Raw genomic sequence first — 22,037 nt, forward strand, 5'->3', positions numbered from 1 at the left:
ATTATCAGGATTAGGATCTTTAGAAACACCATGTCTTCTTTTTCTTAAACTATTTCAAAAATCTATGCAGCAATCTCGTGATCTCTTTAGCTAACGCGTGTTGATATTTTGGCTTGTTGGATCAATTTTCTGTGGGAATTATAAGTCATTTGATATAGTCACTTAAAAGAGAAATACTCGTGTTGTCGTATATTTTGGGTAATATAAACTGTTTGTGTCAATCAATACATTGCTCTTTTGTAACTTTTAATGAATGCCATTAACGTAAATGATTCAACGTTAGAAATCGGAAAGGTCCTATAATTCTCATTGAAAGATATTTGATACCTTCGCAAAAAAAGAAGAAGATGGTATATGCCATCTTATATAATCTATATAACTTATTTTAAAATGTTTTTATTCAGAAATAATTGTCCATGAATTCTAACAATTCAAAAAAATAAAATATGACTGTTCCATTACTAAATGTGAAATAACACATTCTCCATTTCAATATTGCTATATTATCATAAAGGTTTGAAACATTTCAGGGTGACATGAAGAAAAACCTTAAGCTATGATGAAGTGATGAAGTCACGCGAGATCTAAATTTTACATGAAGACTGCCGACAGTGCTTCTGCTGACAGATGTATAAGGTATTTACACCTGCAACATCAACATTCACACGGAGACAATCACGAACATACCGCAGCCTCCCAAAACAAACATACTGACCATATACATACATCTCGAACACAAAGGGTAGCTGTTGTTCAAGAACTTGTTCCCATTTAACAATGTCTGAGACTGATGTTGAGTACTGACAGAGAAATTAACGGACACATGTTCGAGAGGAATGTAGATTGATGAGGACAATGAGAAAATGTTATGATCCACAATTCGTTTTCATTTTGAAAAATTGTATTTACTGATGCGGTATGACGTGTTTTATACTTGTTGATAAGCCTACTGGTTCTATTATAACTACAGCATCTCTCAATGTGGCATTGTCGATTCGACCTAGATTTGAAAGGCGGCAGTTGTAAATTTGACCTACCTTTGTATGGTCACTGTCGATTTGACCTATCCTTGTAAGGCGGATGTCGAGTTGACCCAGATGAGTTTGGCTGGCGTTGTCGATTTGACCTAGTATGGCGAGTGTTATCGGTAAGACCTAATTTGTAAGACATGTGTTGTCGATTTGTCAAATTTCTATGGTGTGTGTTATCGTCGTTCTGTCGATTCAATCTAGTAAGATGGCGAGTGTTGTAGATTAGACAAATATTTGTAAGGCGGATGCTTGTTATTTTAGCTAGATTTATCAGGCGGTTGATATCGATTTGAGCTAGATTTGTTAGACGGATGTTGTCAGTTTGTCCTAGATTTGTAAATCGGATGTCGTCGATTTGACCTACATTTGAAAGGCAGGTGTTGTCGATTTGTCAGATTTATATGGCGGGTGATGTCGCTTTGACCCTAAATTTGTATTGCTGGTGCTGTTCATGCGTATATCAGTTATACTAATAAGATATAAACAATTAATCCGGAAAGCGTGTGTTCCCATTCATGTATTAGATCAATGAATAAATGAAGAAATCATTTTAATCGATAATTCCGACAAAATGAAAGCATGTATAACCTTTAAAATTAAGCTGATCACAGTCCTACAATAAACCGATGCCAATCTGTTTTTTTCAAGAAAGCTTTGGTGAGGAAACTGAGCATACGACAGACAATGCAAAATTTGTGCAAATATCATCTAATGAACATTTTGTCGACGAAATTGGGAATAACTAGAGACTTCATTGCAATGTGTAAACGAGGACTTTCTAAGTCACATTTTATTAATTATATATGATTAAGAAACCTTTAAAATATTCATTATGCAATAAGCCTCATCTTCACCAGCCCTGCCCTTATCATCCTGTGTACCTTGACATGGAATTCTCTATAATTGATCCTTTTGTATGATGGATGTTTGAGTAACAAACTTGTTCCAGTAATGTAATTATCAGCTGATGGATATTTCATACCAAGCACATTTTTACTAGGACATTAATGTGTTTTGCGACTTCGTGCATCTAAAGTACTTTCAACGTTTCCATTACATGTTGATTCCTCTTGATATACCGGTAGACAAATCAAGTCTATGCCATAGCAACATATCTCATGTTAAAATTCATGGGCACGCAGACCGTATGGCTTCAGCAGTAAGTGGGATGTCCAGTCCGGATACTGGAGACAGACCAGTGTCTTTCCTAGCAGTGTTAATGGCGTCTCTCAGGGCCAGATACACAGATATAGAAAGGAGTAATGGTGGCTCTCCGATTCCCTGTGTAAAACAAATGTCAGAAGTTGTGACATAACAAATAAAGCAGATAGTAAACAATATAGATTTTTTTAAGGTTGCCTTCATGTGCATAAATCAATATATATTAAGGAAAAGTTGTCATTCAGTATTTTAATTCAATATATTTCATTTGATCTACACTGGTATTGTATATATAACCTTACCAAAACCAATTCCCATTGGTGTAGTGATGTGAAGAAAAATGTTCAAGACTTACTTTAGAAGAATACACTGCTCTCTCGTTGGGACAATCTTTTAAGAGTGCCACTTTAATCTCTCTTGGGATATCCTTGACGTTTGGAATCTTATAATCAACTGGTCCGGAAATGTTGTACCGGCCATCTGCTTTCACTACTATTTCTTCTGACGTTAGCCACCCGTATCCCTACCGCAATAATACAATAGACCGATAGACAGAAGGAAAGGAGACTAAAATTATGTTTTCCACCAGGTACCCAGTTAACACACCCTTAATAATACACAGATAAAACATGCTTATCCTATTATAAGATAATACATGGCAATTAAATAATTGGCCTTAAGCGCGATGATGCTATATTCACCAATCAAGCAATAAAAAATAATAATCTGTATGAAGAAAACTGATTAAAATGATAAGAAGTATTATGAAAAAATTGCTTCGTATAGATATATTAATGTAGGTATTCTTTTCTAATCACGATAATAACACGTCATAAACACGACAGTATACGACATTATTGTGTTAAATGGTGTGCAAAAGTAATCTTGTAATGTCTATTATCAGAATGGAATACTATTTAGAACTTCTAAAATACCTGTACGAAGGCGCCCTCTATCTGCCCTATGTCTATACCAGGGTTGAGACTTTTGCCGACATCCATAACAATATCAGTACTTAGCACCTGAATGCATAACAAACAGATATTAGATATCTCAATAACCAGTATATGTTTTGAAGATTTTCTCAATAGTTCAATATATGTAATTATTGATTATTTTAATTGATTATAATATAATCAGCTTGCCTGGTGTTCTCCTGTCAAACAGTCTATCTCCACGACGGAGCAGCACGCACCAAATGTATAGTAGTTATAAGGGTCGCCCTCCCCTTTCTCAAAATCCCGATGATTGGTTCCAACTCTATCAATATAATACACACGCACCTTGTAAGTGTTGAATTGGTTGTATTGTATGTACATCATAGATTACCATAACAAAAATGTTAGTATCACTATTAGTAGTTTGATCAAATAAAATCATTGTTTCATAAGATTTAGTTAAGATATCACTGTTATCTGTCCTTTTGTATGGATAAAGCCGTTGCCTCCTCGTATTTGATTTAGTACTACGTTTTTATCACGTCGGTGTTCTTCTGCTGGTTATTCACAATGTATAATAATTTACCGACGCCGGTATCTAATATATTATTTACAATGTATGATTTCTTAAGGACACTCGTAGTAGACAGATTATTTGGAATGAAAGCTTACCTACTAAAGCCGGTAGCTGACAGACTGACTCGTTCATGAAAAGCTTTCTGAACCTAGGAGATAGAAGTTTGGAGCTCTGTTATCATATAGAATAGAAAATTATGTTATTTTACGTAGGTATATTGTATTCGGCCATGAAAATATAATGATGATAGTTAATGTACACTGTAGCTCATACCAGATTTGGCCAGGATATTTGCGGGTTCTTCTCTTGGAGTGGTGCCAGTCTTTCCTTGAGTGTTCTGCATGCATTCTGTTAATAATAATTCAAATATAAGTAGAGTGTGTTAGAATGAAGGCTCATATGTATTTAAGATTTGACTAGAAATGAAGTGATGTATATCATTAACAACATGTCATAAAGCTTTCTTTCTGCATATACTTCCTATCATAAGGGTAAAACATATCACAAATAGAAAGCTACTTACCAGTATGGTATCATCAAACTTATTGCTTGGGGTTTAAAGACCACAAACAGAGACTGACTTACCAGCACGGCCTCCCCGTAAAGGTCGGTGCTAGTGCTTGCCGCTGACGGTACAGGATTAGGAGTGATATTTGTTCCAGTATCATTGATGTGCACGTTATCCATAGGAATGTCGAGAGCTCTTGAAGCCACCTAAAAGTATCATGCATCAAATTATGTTTACTTCAAAAGAAGTTGTGATTAAATGATTTAAGGCTAACCATGATTATGTTTTAAGGCAATTCAAATGACAATATTAAAACAGTCCCCTTTATTTCATTAATCTAAATACATCGTTTTATCGTTTTACAATATAATCATATTTTTATAAGCGACAATCAAGTTCAAAGTTGATCAATTTCAAGGAATGGCTACCTCGAGATTTGTTTCATGCGCAACATAATTATGATCACCTTGTTTTTTTCCAACAAGAAATCACAGATTTATTTCTGGACATCCGTGAAGTGTTTTATAGATCAGATATAAGATAAAATTAATATATATTCTATTTATTACCTAATATATTTACACAGGGTTGTAGAATTGCACGATTTTCTTTTTTCTTTTTTCTTTTTTTTAATAGAATAATGTATATAACCTCATGAATCTTTACGTCACAATTCAAACAACGACAGGGAACTACATCTGATCACAGCCCCGCTAGGTGTTTTATCCCAAGTGACATAACACGATTGATGATAAGGGTTTTATCTAATCAAACAGTATGTAGTAGAAATAATATTTGTTTAACATATAATACACATACTTGTATCATCTTAGTATGTAGTCCCTGTCCCATCTCTATTCCACCGTGTGATATCAGTACTGATCCATCCAGGTACACGTTCACAAGGGCACATCCCTAGTAATCAATCATACAATGTTGTCTAATGCAGAAGTTATATTAAGCTAACTTTATAAATCAGCAATATTGGATTAAAGAGACGGTTCCAATGATGATGGTATGGCTTCATCATAACATAAATCATAACCTACACGGTTATTACTATATATCTTCAAAAACGTGTGGACTATGTCTGTCATCATGTAATACTTTTAAGAAAAATATACACATTTGGATTGCACCACTAAGACTTTGCGTACCTGATTTTCAGCTCGATTAATGTATGACAATGAACATTTTTATGACACCATTAAATGTTTACCTGATTTTCAGCTCGATTTGAGTATAACACTGAACATTTCTATGGCACCATTTAATGTTTATGTACCTGATTTTCAGCTTTAGACGGGTATGACACTGAGCATTTGGATGGCATGATGGCTACTCCTCTCTTTCTCAATTCATGTAAACTGCAATGCAAGTGAACACTTAGGTATTCAATTACAAGTAATTTTAATGAATTATATATTGAAAATTGATATAACTTAGATACATATTATGATATGATAATGTATAACAAACTGATGAAAGATGTGTTGTACTCGTCTATAATAGCTTATGACCCTACTATTCGATACTGTCAACATGTTTGGTTATGAAGACAAATTATCGTGAACCATTAATATGTTTCCCTCATTTATTCCACACCTTTATTCAAACATTCAGAAGATCCTCTGTTGATTAGTTTATTACAAGCGACTTTCGCCAAGGTAGCAGAAAGTATTTTCTGACATTGACTTCAAAGATACCATGAGCCAAGTTAATATACTTAATCGTTATTGAACCAGACAGGAAAAATATTGATACTCATTATTTAGGTTAGTTTCTCACATCAATATTTTGGTAATGTGTTGGGATTTAGTGATGACATCAGAAAAAATAACCGCCCTCAATCGGGCTCAGGTAATATTATTAACACATTCTGGTATAGTTGTTTATACCTAAACTACGTAGGCAGGAGAAAAGAGAAACAATTTCAGAAAAATGAGCATTGAAACGAACGTATTTACCTTAATAGCAAAAAAAACAAACAACAAACAAAAAAGAGAGACAAAGAAAATGGAGAGAAAAAAACGCATATGAAAATATTCACGATTCGTCTTTGCACAGTGTAATTTGTATAAGTCGAATCAAGTTGATATGTATAATTCTTTTCTAAAGTATTACTTGTTAAACTGTTTGATGTCCTCCTTCTTCTGAGCGAAGTTGCTCTGAACCATGCATTCGTTCCAGCATTTTTCTATATTACAGTCCGTCAGGATAGAGTTGTAATGTGTAGAGTCTCCTTCCTTGTATAAATTAGTCGATCGGATCTTTAGGACAAAACGATTATTACCATAAGTAAGAAATTAAAACAGTTTAACTAATGAAGCATGTCTTTGTGACATATATTACAACCATTTGGAATTATAATTATTTGTGTTGTTGGTGCATACCTTACACTGTTCGTTTTCATACATTTGTTGAAAAGGAGGAACTGCACTTGTAAACAGTCACCTTATTTAAATATTTTACATCCCACTTATATTAGTTAACGGAAATCGGGTACAGGTTTCATAATTTCATTATAATCAATCGGGGGATGAAAATCAATTTAAAGAAAACTATATTTAATGGAGAGTTTTATATTCAGACCCCGTTACCTGTTCACGAGGTACCGTAAGAGTTGTCTCAAAATCTGCTATGAGTGATTCAATGATGAAGGCCCCCTCTGGTGCCCCGAATCCTCGGAAGGCTGTGTTGGACGGAGTATTGGTCCGGCAGATATATCCTTCTACTCTGTAGTTTGGTATTTTGTAACTTCCGTCCACGTGGAGCATGATCTTGTTCATAATCTTCAATTCATACAAAAACAGTTCATGAATTATATTATATCGACCGCATTGGAACCTCCTGGATATTACATTATATCCATCGACAGAGAAAAAGTGTTATCCCTAGTTTGAAAGGAATTTAATCAAATGGCGATGGCGAGTTTTGAATCGTTTGAATCACTATATGTCTTTTTTTTTTATTCATGTCAATCATCATAAACATGTCCACTTAGAAAGCAGATTATCAAAATCCAGGTACTTAAACAAGGCTTTAGAATGTTGGAAATCGAAAAGTTAATGTTCCTCATAATAAGACTTGACATTCTTAACGTTTTCTAAGGGGTACATGCATAATGAAATATAACAGAGTACCTGTCATTTTTATCGTGATCAATACTTTACAATCAAGGAAGAAGATAATTTACCCATGGTGTAACATCGACAGAGTAGCCAGCATCAACGAAAATCTTCATCTTGATCGCATTCAATTTACCATTGTTCTTGAATCCAGCCTATAAATTGCAATATTTCCAAAAGGGTTGATAATTCTAATTCAATATATAACTTATGACACATATATTTTTCTATCTACCTTAGCACTATCACCTTAACCGTCAATTAAAGTTGACATTTAATACTTGATATATACAATGTATGTAAAAACAATTACCAGGACTGAATTATAAGTATTACAATAATTCAAATTATAACTACATTTCACTTATTTCTATTCCATAAACGTCTTCGAGTTACATCCTATAGTTTATGACTAACAAGAAATCTGCAAGGAATGGCAGGTTGTTCGTAACCATGGCAATTTAAGTCATTTTACTTACTTTGTATTCTGCGAGGAATGGGTGACGTTTTCCCGTTATCATGATATCTTTGGATCTATCGAATACACAGCGAGCTGGTCTCCCTGTCCTGTTGAACAGTTTATGACATGCATTACAGTTGTTACATAAACGTAGATATTGATATACATGTACGGATAATCTTAAGTCCCTAATTCAAAATACAGTGTCCTATCTTATTGCATAACAAATAAAATACATTTTTGATATCAAATTGTTTGATAACAGGATAACCTCTCCCATATGTTACAGCGTATATCAAAACCGTTATTTGGTAAACGTTATACGACGAAAATATAACCAGTATCAAATAAACGAGGGCAGTCAAAACCAGTATAAAACATGCAAGAGCAAAAACATAACCAGTATCAAATATACGAAGGTGAACACAAAACCATTATCAAATATACGAGGGCGGAAGCAAAATCAGTATAAAATATAAGAGGGCGAAAATAACTGATATAACAACACACAAATCTTAAAGTTTTCCTATATTGATCTTAAAATTGATGTATTTTAATACCTATCATTCCTGGAATATAGACCAACAGTTTGTCCAAAGTTTCTTTTATTAGATCAATATCTTATCAATATATGTTATTGATTATTATTATCAATAGCTTATCAATGGATGGTATTGATCATTATAATCAATATTTTATTTATTGATGGTATAAATTATTATACTCTATTAACTGAGTCTAGGGCATTGCACTATACCTGTAGGCTGCCACGGCCGGCGGACCACACACATACATGGTTCGGCACTCCTTTCCGCCGAAACCGCCACCTGCGAGTATATATGTATCATAAGCTTGTCGAACAGATACTTCGCTTTATTCTTTATGTTTAAATATTGTTGCGGTAAATGATTTTCTTGTGTTTTTTCTACAAAATTTGCATATTTATGTTCACAACTAATTCCAATCATTTTGGACTTACTCTGTAAAAGTAGAGAGTATAAGGTCTCTTTACGAGCTCAGACTATTTGGAATTTTAGCCTATTGGTAAGATGTTTGCCTAGAGAGCGAAAGGTCGCTAGTTCGAAGCCAGGTACGGGCAGGATATTTTTCATTACTCCTTTCTATTAGAACTCATTCATTTAAATTGCATTTTAGTCAAAATCATCCATTTATGCTTAAATGAAACAAATCGACACATTTGAAGAAAAACGTACAGATAGCATATGCATTGTATATAAATATACACGCTAGAAGTATCCTGCGACAGCGATATAGATACTTTAGTCAATTAAAAATCAAAGAAGGGGCATATATATAAGTACTGTATAAAGTCCACACCTAAAGCGCTCTGTTGTGAAGGATTCTAAGGGAACAACATATACACTTAATCAGGTCGCTAAATGAGCATATCCTTTGCAGTCATGTTCACAGGTCACCGTTACCTAGCTAACGCGGGTTATATAATTCGTTGAATGTGTAGATAGATGAAAAAAAAACAATACCGCAAAATCACAGAAGAAAACCAAGCCCTTACGATAACAACAAACGGTGAAATGAATTTGGTGTCCCTTAACATTCAGTTATGTTATTATCTCACTATTATATGAACTCTGTGTTGTCCCTAAGCGCTCGATTACGCATTAATATTACATATGATAAAATGTTCCTCAATTTTACATTTATTGAAATATGTTCACGTTATCATGATAAATATTATGCAACTCTACCCATTTGCAAATAAATTTTATCTTGCTGTGATCTCGGTTAATATTGGATTCAACCATGTTGATATAACACCGTACTGACCTAATCAAAGGTCAATAATTGAAATTTCCTTACTGTTTTATGAACTTTATGTTGTTCCTGAACTCTCTATTATGTGTTTATCTTACTATTGTGTGATTGAATTTGTACTCACCAATCCGTTTTGTTCTGACTGTAACGCGATTTGCCGGGATGTTCAACAGCTCGCTCACTGCGTTCTAACATAAATTTATTAAATATTGAATCTATATAATAACAAACATATCAACATTCTCCAGTTTAAACACAAGAAGAAGGATATTATACCTTTCATTATACAATATATAAACCTCATTGCAAACCAGAAATAAACATTATACAATATATAAACCTTCACGTACACCAGAATTAAACAATCTCCAATAAATGGACTAAATCAGTGGTAGCTAAACATATACACTGAGTAAACATCGAAGTCTCAAACATGTGTGAAAGCCATTTTTACAAGCTTTTTGTGACATACATACAATTCCTCCCATAACGGCGTTCTTACCTGACAAAATTGCTGTGTTTGCGTTGTAATGAAGACCTCTAATTCATCATCTTCCTGTGGTATAACGAGCGATGCGTTAGGCTCCATGTACATATGTTCCTGATAAGCTGTCTGGATTACGCCCTCCCGAACAATGTCACAGTTTTCAAACTCCGTATCAGGATCCCCGACTTGCAATGGTTTGTTTTCATATGGTATAAATGATTCTTTGCTGATGGCATCCTGTGAATAAAATATGATGTCAAAACCCAAACCGATCAGAAAAATCGGTAGGCATATTCTTCTGAACTATCAGAACACGTCAATAGTTGTTCTTATAAAATACTACAGTAATTGATAACATGTTTGTCTTTAGCGATGAACTGTTTCTTTATAAATTGCAGAAATTCAACAGTTGATTATTGGGCCAGATGTCAAGTTGTTACTTATGACTGTGCTGTGTTACATAAAACGGATAGTGATTGATCTGAAAGCAATGACTTGATCTGAGCTATTATAAGGCCGAATGAATGTCAACTTACTTCTCTGAATTCATGTGATAACATCTTACTATTACCTTTAGTGTCAAAATAGCAGGAAGGTCTTCATAATCTATGGCCACTAGCGCTGCTGCCTTTTTAGCTGCCTCTTCTGTTTCTGCCAGAACTGCACCAACCGGTTGTCCATAGAATTGTACCTTATGTTAAAGAAACACACATGGACACACTGACAATGCATCTTTACAATAATGTAGATTTGTGGGCTCAGAAAATGAACATCTTTCTTTGGTGAGATTTGATGTTTTTCGATTAAACATGTATGTACATATTGTCAGTCGAACTTAAGTATTCCGGTCTTTTTAAATTCTGTGTCAATATTCCAATTTTTGCACGAGTTATGGTCATTTGCATATATAAAAAGTCTTATTTTTTATTTGTCCGTACGGCATAACGATTGCTATACCTTTGCCGTATTCAATTTATTGTTAGAGCAATTGCCCATTGCAAATTTTCAAAATAGCTAATGGCATTAACATCTGAGGAATTCTAAAGTTTACCATACTGACTGGTGATATCTACTTCTGTGGAATTCTAGTGTTTAACATATTGACTGATGAAATCTACTTCTGTGAAATTCTAGTGTTTACCGTACTGACTGGTGACATCCACTTCAGTGGAATAGTAGTGTTTAACATACTGACTGGTGATATCCACTTCTGTGGAATAGTAGTGTTTAACATTCTCTACGCAATAGGTTGCAAATCCAAGAATTTTCAAAACTCAAAATACAAACAATTATAAGGTATGCTTGTTTCGAATAAATGAATAACGATTAAAAACGGAATTAAATTCCACAATGTCATTAAATAAAATAAATTGATTTAAAGCTTACTGTGACCTTAACACTAGCGTCTAAAATTCCTATCTTACTGGTGTGTATGTAATCGTCGCCTTGAATTATTTACAATTGTACTCTAAATCCATATGAATTCATTATAAACCTCTGTTGTTGCAAATAGGACATCGTCTTTTACAATGATTCCCCACTCATTCTTCCCTGGAATCCAACTTGAGTCCATATAATCCACGAAACCCGGGACCTTTCTTGCTTTGGTCACATCTAACTTCAGAATCCTGGCGTGTGCTCTGGTACTACAGACGAGCTCGACCCAGATCTCGCCTGTAATAACGAAACAGACTACATGTTTTTCCGCCATTGATACACTCCGATAGATGTACTATCATTTCTATTGGAAACCATTATATTCAGCCATACTTTATAAGTCATAGAATATTTTTTAACTTGTTACAGAAATATAGAAACGTCAATTTGAAATATATATATCATTTGAAGAAAATAAAGGCATTTAATTTCATTTTGATAAACGAAAAAAAAGTCTGACAATACCTTGACGACGTGGCATGTCTGCAACAAACGTCGCCTCTCCTGTCACCAGAGAACGCCCCCCTACAATAGGAATGGGCTTGCCTACCGCGTCATGTTCTGGCTGAGTCGGGGAAGGAGCCTCCCATACTTGTGTGCCTGTGCTGATACCCCAGTCACGAGTATCAGCTTTCGCATCTGTCTGGAAATAGTTTTTGTTAAACAAATGTGTGAATAGAAACACACCGCGATAGACAATAGTATAGGTGTTTTAGCTGATTATTGTCTGATAGTGAGCGACTGATTTTATTCAGTAAAATATATCCAATTATTGCTGATCGTGAACTACATATCTTAGAATCATATAGATCCTATCCATAGCTGAAAGTATAGTGATATATTGCGGATGTCAATTGATTAATCTTTAACATACTATTAACCTATAATAACTCTAATTTAAGTAACGTTAATTGTTATAAGTTGAATATATTTCCCATTGTGCTTTATCGTGTATTTAATTGTTTCTGATACACTGTCCGCCCTGTAGTCCAGGTTAGATACAAAGTTCGACTGTAGTTACAACATATCTTTATCACAGGCATGGCGAGGAACCTGCGTTATTTTAAATATTCTTTCGCGGGAAGTATTAATCACATAATTCATATGAATTCATCTAAAATTATCAAGTAACTGAAATTGATAAATTACATTAAGTGTTTCCACAATTATTCATTAATGTGTTTATTGCTAAAATTTAAGTATACATACCTCCTTAATATCTACCGCTACTTGATTCCAGAACTTGCGCAAAAATCCCTGGGCCAACTTTAGTTTGTATTTACTTTCAGTCTCCATCTGTATTTGTTTGATGTCCTCGTTGAGCATATCCTGTACTTTATCAAACGTTGAAGAGTTCAATTTTCTGTAAAACAATATTTCATCTTCAAGACCTAAGCTCGTAAAATGAGTCCAAACCAATGAATATAAAACGTCATATCATTCTTTATTTACCCTCGGATTGAGTTACTCCCTTTCACATTGAATATATTGTTACTGGTTAGGCTATACGTCATACTTACTTCCCAACAAGAAGATTGGCTGTATTTGATGCTGATGTAAATGTTCGTCCTATTCCACCAAAATACAGACGCGCAGATGTCACCGTCTCCTCTGCCAGAGTAATGGTAAAACAGGCATTGGCGATGGCGTAGTCAAAGCTTTTCCTCTTGGCTTGCTTATAGTAAAACGTTTGGTTGTTCTGTAGGAAATGTCAATATTATAAAGAATACATAAGAAAAAGACGGGTATAAATGATTTCGCACTTTTTACTAAGAGCCTCAAATAAGATGAAATCATGTTCTAGTTTTTTTTATTTACGTACTGTTTGTTTCAAAGTCAATAAGCGCTTAGGAATGAAGGATAACAATTATATGTTCTTTCTGTATTAAATAACTGTTGATTGTTTAAAATATTCCTTTGCTTCTAAGAAAATTGTATTATATAAATCGCTTGTAGATCCATCTGTCTGATGGAAGCATGTAGTCTTATGTGATCGGGTGGCACAGTGGTAACACACTTGCCTTTCACTTAGGCGACCGTGGCTCGATTCCAGATCGAGCGTGAATAGTTATGGGGGTCACCTGTCTGATTACGTAGGTTTTCCCCAGGTACTCAGGTTTCCTCCAACAGTAAAATTCTTCTCGAGTTTTGTAATACTTGTTTCGTAGTATATAACAGATATCCATCTGTCTTTAGATATATATGTAGCTTTTTAATATGCTTCTTGGTATGTAAAGTCATAGCAGAACGTCGTTGGTTGATTGTAAAAAAGATAATTGTATTTATTTTCTCTTTGGTAGAGCTGAATGACGAACACTCATCTCAACACAATTGTATATAGATTATAACTATAAAACTGTTTTAACTGTAATTCCCGTCTTACCGTGGGCGTTGGTATCCGTATCGAGACGATCACATCCGATCCCTTCAGACTAGATTTCCAAGGTCCAGAAATAAAATCTTCATCGATTGGAATTTCTGACTGTCCATCTTCAATTCAGAATATATCTTTTTTCAGCATTTGTTATATTTTTTGTTATACGAACTTTAAGGAAATAAATCTAACGTTATTTTTTTCAAAATGGTGGAGTTGATGTATTCATTTTTGCTTTATATAAATGATCACTACCTTTCGTAGCTATCATCGCCTTTGCCCCTAGAGCCATCAGTACAGGGTACAGGTCTGAGCGTGGGTCACAAAGTGCAAGATGGCCACCAATTGTCTGTAAATATAAAACGCAGTTGGTAATTTTCTCGAAAAGAAATAGCTCAAATATATCTGCTCTGCTATATATTGTCAAAATGTAAAAGACCTATATATCGGGACCATTTTGTTCTATAAATATAAGCTCATCGCTACTTTATAAAAGTCAATAGAGCGTTGTAGCGGTGTTCCTTTTTTAGTTAAACGAAATTAAGATTATATCAGAAATAGTGAATGAAAAACAAATCGCACAACGAAATATGTTACTTTCCTCACAGACTTCAACTATCGATTGACGATTAAAATATTTAAATGTATATATATATATATCATATATTAATAATGATTAAAAACACAAACCAGAAAATCACAAGCACTTTCACATGCTTTGAAAGCAGGTTTTCAGGTGTATTCACATGCTTAGAGAGCGAGAGTATTACACCTGAAGAGCTTGCTCTCAAATCATGTGAAAGCGCTTGTGATTTTCTGGTTTGTGTTTTTTATTATTATTACTATGTAAATCCATCACAAGGACATTATTTACTTTTATTATATAAATATTTACATATTTTAAAATCCAATTACGATCACGACGGAGACTCAAAGGTGGGTTTCAAGCAATATAAATCTCCCATAGAGGTCGGCCTAAAAAATTGTGTACCCCGATATACCATTCACCGATACGTAACTTTGTGCCATTAGAGTTGGTCCCCTCGGCTTTACAATTAACCCAAATTAACCAATGATGCACTTGCACAATTAATTATGTAAGTGAACTAAGAAGGCAGATTGTCATAAATCTGATAAAAAAATAGATATTCATTTTATCGAAATAGAAAAGTTTGAACTATAAAATCAATACCAAAATATTAAAACAGCTGATAATATGTTTTTTTAGTAAAAGTTCAAACTTCTGTGAAAAAATGACATTGTTAATGTCTCCCATATTTTATCCATTCAAAATTATTTAGAGTATAGAGAGCTTTATTAGTTACCCTAACCGTATCCATCCTAAAGATAAAAGCTTTACAATTTCAGCAGTATTTTTTTATTCTTTGATGTATGTCACCCCACTGGTTGAATGATAGAGAGCATAACAGACCAAAGTTGTTTTTAGACATTATAACCCATGTAATCTGCTAGAAACATAAGAAAGTGAAGACTGACATATCATGGAAACAGTATTCAATTAGTTTTACTTTAACTTGTCCGTTTCCACTCTATCGAAAATATTTCATTCCACAGCAAAACGCGATTACGCATAATATTCTTCCGTTGTTCGTTGGACGTGAATATCTTACAAAATAAAACGCACACAACAGTGTTCCCCGAAGTATTTCTTTAGCAAACGGGCGACTGTTATAATTGACGGTACATATATCTTTATACCTAAACATTCTGACCAAAAGCTCGAGACAATCTCCTACAGTTGCCAGCTGGCCAGAAGAAGCGGAACTATTTGTAGGTCATAAGCATAACCAAGTCTAATGTAATGGTTGCCTTCTGGACAAGCTATAACCTTTTCCTGGAAGCGATAATGATGCGTGCGAATATTAAACTATCATGGATAGTCTCTCCTGGCTGTAAAAATGACAATATCATTGTGTATCAAGGGGTTAAGGGATGATTTTCAAAGTTGGAATTACATTGTTTGCAAACAAATATAGAGTCTTATCTAAAACCTGAGCAGGTTTAGCAATTTTAATTGGAATCGGAAATTATGTGTTTTGAGCTAGCCCACTAAGTTCGAAGTTCGTGCCGGTGTCGGTGTCACTACTGCGTGTCGGGCAAAATGGGGGGTTTCTAAGAGACACACACAAGCTATCGTATTTGCTTCTTAGGTCATTTTGAAACCCAACCTTTGGTATCCATCAGAATCTCTCGATTCACTGTTCAAAATGGAACTCGTTTAGATCTGAATGCCTTTCGTACAATATTTTTACAAATCCAGTGAACGTCGGAGTCTTTTGCCAAACGTAAACATTTGAATTAGAAAAGCTGCTTCTTGCTGATGTAAACAATCAATAAGATACCAAACAAAGTAAAATTGAGCATAATCCATCAGCATCTACGTAATGGTGTAAGCTGAGATCGGAGAAAGCATGTAGAGTAAGTAGTGTCCTTAAGTTCCGGATATCCATTTTTATCTCTGAACAATACTTCATTCCGTGTGAATATCACTTACCGACATGTTCTTTATCTGGTCTGAGCCCAGCCATCGTAAACTCTCCTTCAGTGCATGGAAACATGTGTTACTGAGGCCTGAAACAGTAACGTTTTTTGTAGGCTGGTATATTATCAAAGTTCAATAATTTATAGTCGTCGATAATCTGCGCAGGAAATAACATATCCTTTTTCCTGTATCTGTATTAAACATGTTATTACAATTTCCATATCGTTTATGATTCCTAACAAACCATATTTAATCGGAACCAAGTTGTCTGACGATGTATGGGCGATATATTGTTTAGCAATACTTAAATAAATTAATATACAAGATATTATTTAATGTACAGAAATATTTGGTTTTCATACTTACCCTGATTTAAAATGATTAAGCACCGTAGTTTGATTTATAATGGGATTGTGCAGAAAAGCAAGTTCTATTCTTAAACATTTTGAAGTACTCTTAATTGAGCATTTTTTATATCAAAATAATTTATATCAAATAATTGACATCAAATGTTTCCATCATCAATAAATATGTTACCACTTACCTGTATTATCGGCTGTGATGATTTCGTTTAAACGTCCCTCAAAAGATGCCAGATCGACTGCCGCACCGACCTCCAGTAAATGGTTATTCAACAGGAACATATTCATTTCCTTCACGTGAGAACAGCAGATTAGCGTACCCTCATTTCGGTGTCCTTTCTTCATTCCGTAACCTAGAGACAGAATTCAGATCAACATCAGATGTCATTCTCATTAGCCTCAAAGGATCCATAAAATATAACCTTTTAATACAAACGTGATACTTACATCATTGACAATTGTTTCAAATATGATTTTAGATAATGAATATGAAAAAGCATCATTCATCTGTTTCGTTTTCTGAGACTGGTCAGTGATGCTAGGGGCCACAAATTGAGATCCAGAATGCACAACACACAAATGGACGTTTTTACAAACTATGTCTGTAGAAGGACAGCATTTAGTGTTAAACAGCCGCCATTATACCCACTCATAGCGGTAGCTCCCATGACCAGTCTGGCTCCCGGGATATCCTCCATCAATTCCAGGACTTCCTTTAGTGTAGTTGGTCTGATCCACACCATATTCCCGGATACAAAACGTACACTGTTGGAACCTAGCAACTGTTCATAAACACAGACGGTAAATTATTCTTTTCTTCCTAGCCACGCGGCAGTTGGTTAAAACATCATCGATTAGTGAATATATCTTAGGATTGAATTATGTATAATTAGTAGCATACTTCCAAGAATGGAAGATGTTATTTATTACTACTGGTGTTGCGAGTACATAAGGGGATTGATCTATGTCTAGAAAGCACAGGCAAAATAGAAGTCAAGTTACCTGTAAATCAGAGGATGAGGCGTAGTCACTAGATGGATCCTGACCACTTTTCACTTCACAAGTCTGCAATCAAAATCAGTATTACATTAACATTACTGTAATGTGTGATTTAGCATACATAATAACGAATAACATAATTTTCAGAATGTACATATTTTACCTTAGAACCACTGGGGCATCCGATTATACAAGAACAATGCCAAACACTTTATTTTCAAGTAATGCTACAGACAATACCACATAAACAAGTGGGGTTCGTTATTTTCTCATCCTTAAATAACCCCCATTCCACACTGTAGAGTATCTCCTTCAGGACGCTGGCACGCCCCCTTTTCTGTATAAGTATATTTTTGATATTTGTCTTGCATTAGTTCTTACATGTAATAATGTAATATTATACAAAGCATTATCATCTCTTTGGTATTTATCAAACAATGTGTGTTACGAAGGTTAGACATCGTCATCTCAGCAATGCATATTTTGTTTATAGAAACAAAATAAAGCAAGAAAAAATAAAAAGATAAATTGATCAATAAAAAAAATAAGGCAACATAATAATTCAAACGTTACTTATTATGAAAGATAAATGTTTTAAATACTGAGTTGGTTGATTTGATAAAAGGATTTAGCGTTAAGCTATATGATTACTTACCCGAAATTGACAAATGTCTTCAATGTCACCACATTCCTTCCCACGGACCTATAACAAATAATAAGAAATAAAACTATGATTTTCATCATAAAGAATCCTGGTCAAAGAATGTTATAAAATGGAAAGGATAGTAGCAGACACAATTTATCTGCGATGCCTCCAGCTCTAGATGTTTTAATAGAAAAAAAATATAAATGTTAACACTATCGGATCTGGTATAAGTTATTTTTAGATTGATCACTTCATTCCTGCTAATATTTAATTTGAAGCAATTTTAGACTTTGTTAAAATCTATACGTGGTTACAGTAAAACAATATGTTATATGATATCACGTTCTCTTAATGACATTTTGTTGCTTGAATCTACAATATAAAAACGGCAAGGTTTTTGTATACTTACAATTACATATGAAAATGTTTTTTAGTTCATTCAATAACTACTTATAACAGTATTTGTTGCTGGAAGCGTAATGGTAAGGCTGCTATGGTTCATATTTCTGAATATATTGTGTAGAATATCCATAACATAACTAGGCAAATTCTTTCGTACCTTACACAGTGGTTTGAATGCTTCTATGATGGGTCGGTATCCGGTGCATCTACAAAGGTTACCTTTAAGGGAAAACATGTATATATGAACTAATTGACGCGTAATTCAAAAAAGTGTACATGATTTCCGTGGAAGACTTGGACCGCAAACAAAATAATCCTAAGTGGTCCGAGAGCTGCAGGTTCACGGACATCCTGGGGAAGTTAAATTGACCACAGTTTACAAGGGAGTATTCCATTTCCCTGAAATACAGGCTTTAAGACATGTCTGATACTCTTTGATTTCTCCGGTAGTTCTTCTGCTATCACTCATGATCTTAGAACGCTACATATTTGATTTTGAGCTAGATATTGTCGATTAAGCATAAGACGCATCCGTAGCACCTGATACTGTTTCTCATAGTTTTAGATCTACATGTTGTGATTGTTAAGTCACCCTTCGTTATTTTCAATAACCATAAAGGACCATTTGAATACAATATTTAAGCTCTGCCTTATTTTACTGGCAATGATCTGAAGCTGTAAGTGCGGTTTAATACGTCTTTAATTACTTGCCACGGTAATGAAAATGTTCGACACGGCGGTGGGATTCTATCATTCCACCACATGCTCATTTCTAAATCATCCACAATACAATACAGAAAACATAATACAGTAAATATGATACAGTACAAAACATAATACAATAAATATGATACAGTACAAAACATAATACAATAAATATGATACAGTACAAAACATAATACAATAAATATGATACAATACAAAACATAATACAATAAATATGATACAATACAAAACATAATACAATAAATATGATACAATACAGAAAACATAATACAATAAATATGATACAATACAAAACATAATACAGTAAATATGATACAGTACAAAACATAATACAATAAATATGATACAATACAAAACATAATACAATAAATATGATACAATACAAAACATAATACAATAAATATGATACAATACAAAACATAATACAGTAAATATGATACAGTACAAAACATAATACAGTAAATATGATACAATACAAAATATAATACAATAAATATGATACAGTACAAAACATAATACAGTAAATATGATACAATACAAGACATAATACAATAAATATGATACAGTACAAAACATAATACAGTAAATATGATACAGTACAAAACATAATACAATAAATATGATACAGTACAAAACATAATACAGTAAATATGATACAATACAAGACATAATACAATAAATATGATACAGTACAAAACATAATACAGTAAATATGATACAGTACAAAACATGATACAATAAATATGATACAGTACAAAACATAATACAGTAAATATTATACAATACAAAACATAATACAATAAATATGATATAGTACAAAACATAATACAATAAATATGATACAATACAAAACATAATACAGTAAATATGATACAGTACAAAACATAATACAATAAATATGATACAGTACAAAACATAATACAGTAAATATGATACAGTACAAAACATAATACAATAAATATGATACAGTACAAAACATAATACAATAAATACAATACAATAAACAGAGTACTACCTTCCAGGGCCTGCTCCAGACGTTCCTGTGACGGTTCGCTATCTGTGTGTGTGAGTGTGAACACAGACATTATCATCCCCGGGGAACAATATCCACACTGTACACCATGACATGCCACCAAATTCTCCTAGAGAGAAAATTTGAAAATTCACAAATTGTTACACGAGCATAATGATAAGAAACAGAGCCTTCATCTGAATTCGGTACAGATTTATTTAAAAAAAAACACATAGAAATCTCTATTTAAGAAAATGTTCATATGGGACAAATACCAACATAAAAATGGTTCAAAACGCTAGATAACACACAAATGAATATATAAAAATGGTCGTCTTACAAAAAGGAAAGTACATATATATCAAAACAAATCATAAATACTTCAATCGAGTTACAACTTTTGACAGTACATGTACCTGTATTGGATGTAAGCCTTTCTTTTGACTGCCAACACCTTCTATCGTCGTAACGGCGTAACCATGGAGATAGCAGAGTGGAGTTATACATGCATTAATGTTTTTAGATCTTTATGTCAAAGAAATAAACTTGTTACTTAAAAATTTGATATATGTACCATACTGCTTGGAATAGTTGTAATGATGTAAAGCCGTTACGGAGCCTCTTCGCTAGCCAAGGCTTCTGATTACGTTTCATCCTACGTACGTTCGTTGGGTGAAACGTAATCAGAAGCCTTGGCTAGCAAACATATTACCGAGAGACATACAAGGAAGACACTATCAGAAATGAAACAACACAAAATGACAAGTTGCCAACGCAAAATGATAGAACAGAAAACGAGACAAAAGAAAGAGAGACAATATGAACTGAGATGACAGAAAACATATTATAATTAAGATCATTAAAAAGAAACGACTGACACAGGAAAAAACAATGACTTGGTGACATCTAGTGACATTTTTCGTCAGGAGTCTTTAAAGAAAAGGGGAGGCAATCTGCGATACTTTCACACTTAATATGGCATCCTGCATAAAAGTGGAGACAAAATATATACTTACACTCCGGATAAATGCTTGATTCAATATATAATTCGGATCAATGATAATCTGTGATTAAACGAGAACTAAATCACGACTGACATCACATTAATTTGATAATTGACATCGTTATGTAAAAATTACGATAAAAAGGATACCTAACGATCTCCTGAGCTGGATTCCACCATGACGCCATTACTGTACACGCTCCACATCCTCCTTGGTCACATCCATTCTTCGTTCCCGTCAAACCAACCACAAAATTGTCAAGGTGAATTATACATATACATAGTACAGTTCTACTTATATCGTACCCAACGATTTACTACAGAAAAGATGGCTTGTGTGTTCCCTTACATAGGTTAATGATCAGTATGCGATATAAGGGAACGAACTCCTAGATTAAAACTCGTAGCTGAATATGCATGATTTTTGTGATTTGTCCGTCTTACTAAATAGTTGCTTTTATGAACAGTTTGTGTTAACATGTACTTTAC

General features: G+C 33.8%; 1 protein-coding gene across 1 annotated transcript; it reads right to left on the bottom strand.

Moving 5' to 3' along the window:
- Positions 1-1,788: 1,788 nt before the first annotated feature.
- LOC117336390 (xanthine dehydrogenase/oxidase-like) lies at positions 1,789-21,787 on the bottom strand. Its single transcript, XM_033896895.1, has 32 exons — positions 21,699-21,787; positions 20,962-21,070; positions 20,549-20,675; positions 18,965-19,026; positions 18,415-18,462; positions 17,763-17,825; positions 17,410-17,542; positions 16,943-17,113; positions 16,411-16,487; positions 14,151-14,244; positions 13,905-14,011; positions 13,042-13,220; positions 12,731-12,884; positions 11,987-12,164; positions 11,580-11,758; positions 10,656-10,775; positions 10,100-10,321; positions 9,722-9,785; positions 8,561-8,630; positions 7,823-7,910; positions 7,412-7,498; positions 6,816-7,007; positions 6,340-6,485; positions 5,501-5,582; positions 5,035-5,130; positions 4,293-4,421; positions 3,981-4,055; positions 3,803-3,855; positions 3,338-3,452; positions 3,128-3,214; positions 2,548-2,715; positions 1,789-2,312 (listed from the first exon to the last, which is right to left on the bottom strand). The coding sequence occupies exons 1-32, from the start codon at positions 21,734-21,736 to the stop codon at positions 2,160-2,162; spliced, it is 3,666 nt and encodes a 1,221-aa protein (XP_033752786.1). The 5' UTR covers positions 21,737-21,787; the 3' UTR covers positions 1,789-2,159.
- Between the last annotated feature and the right edge of the window lie 250 nt (positions 21,788-22,037).

The sequence above is a fragment of the Pecten maximus genome, chromosome 10 (assembly GCF_902652985.1).
Source record: "Pecten maximus chromosome 10, xPecMax1.1, whole genome shotgun sequence".
NCBI lineage: Eukaryota > Metazoa > Mollusca > Bivalvia > Pectinida > Pectinidae > Pecten > Pecten maximus.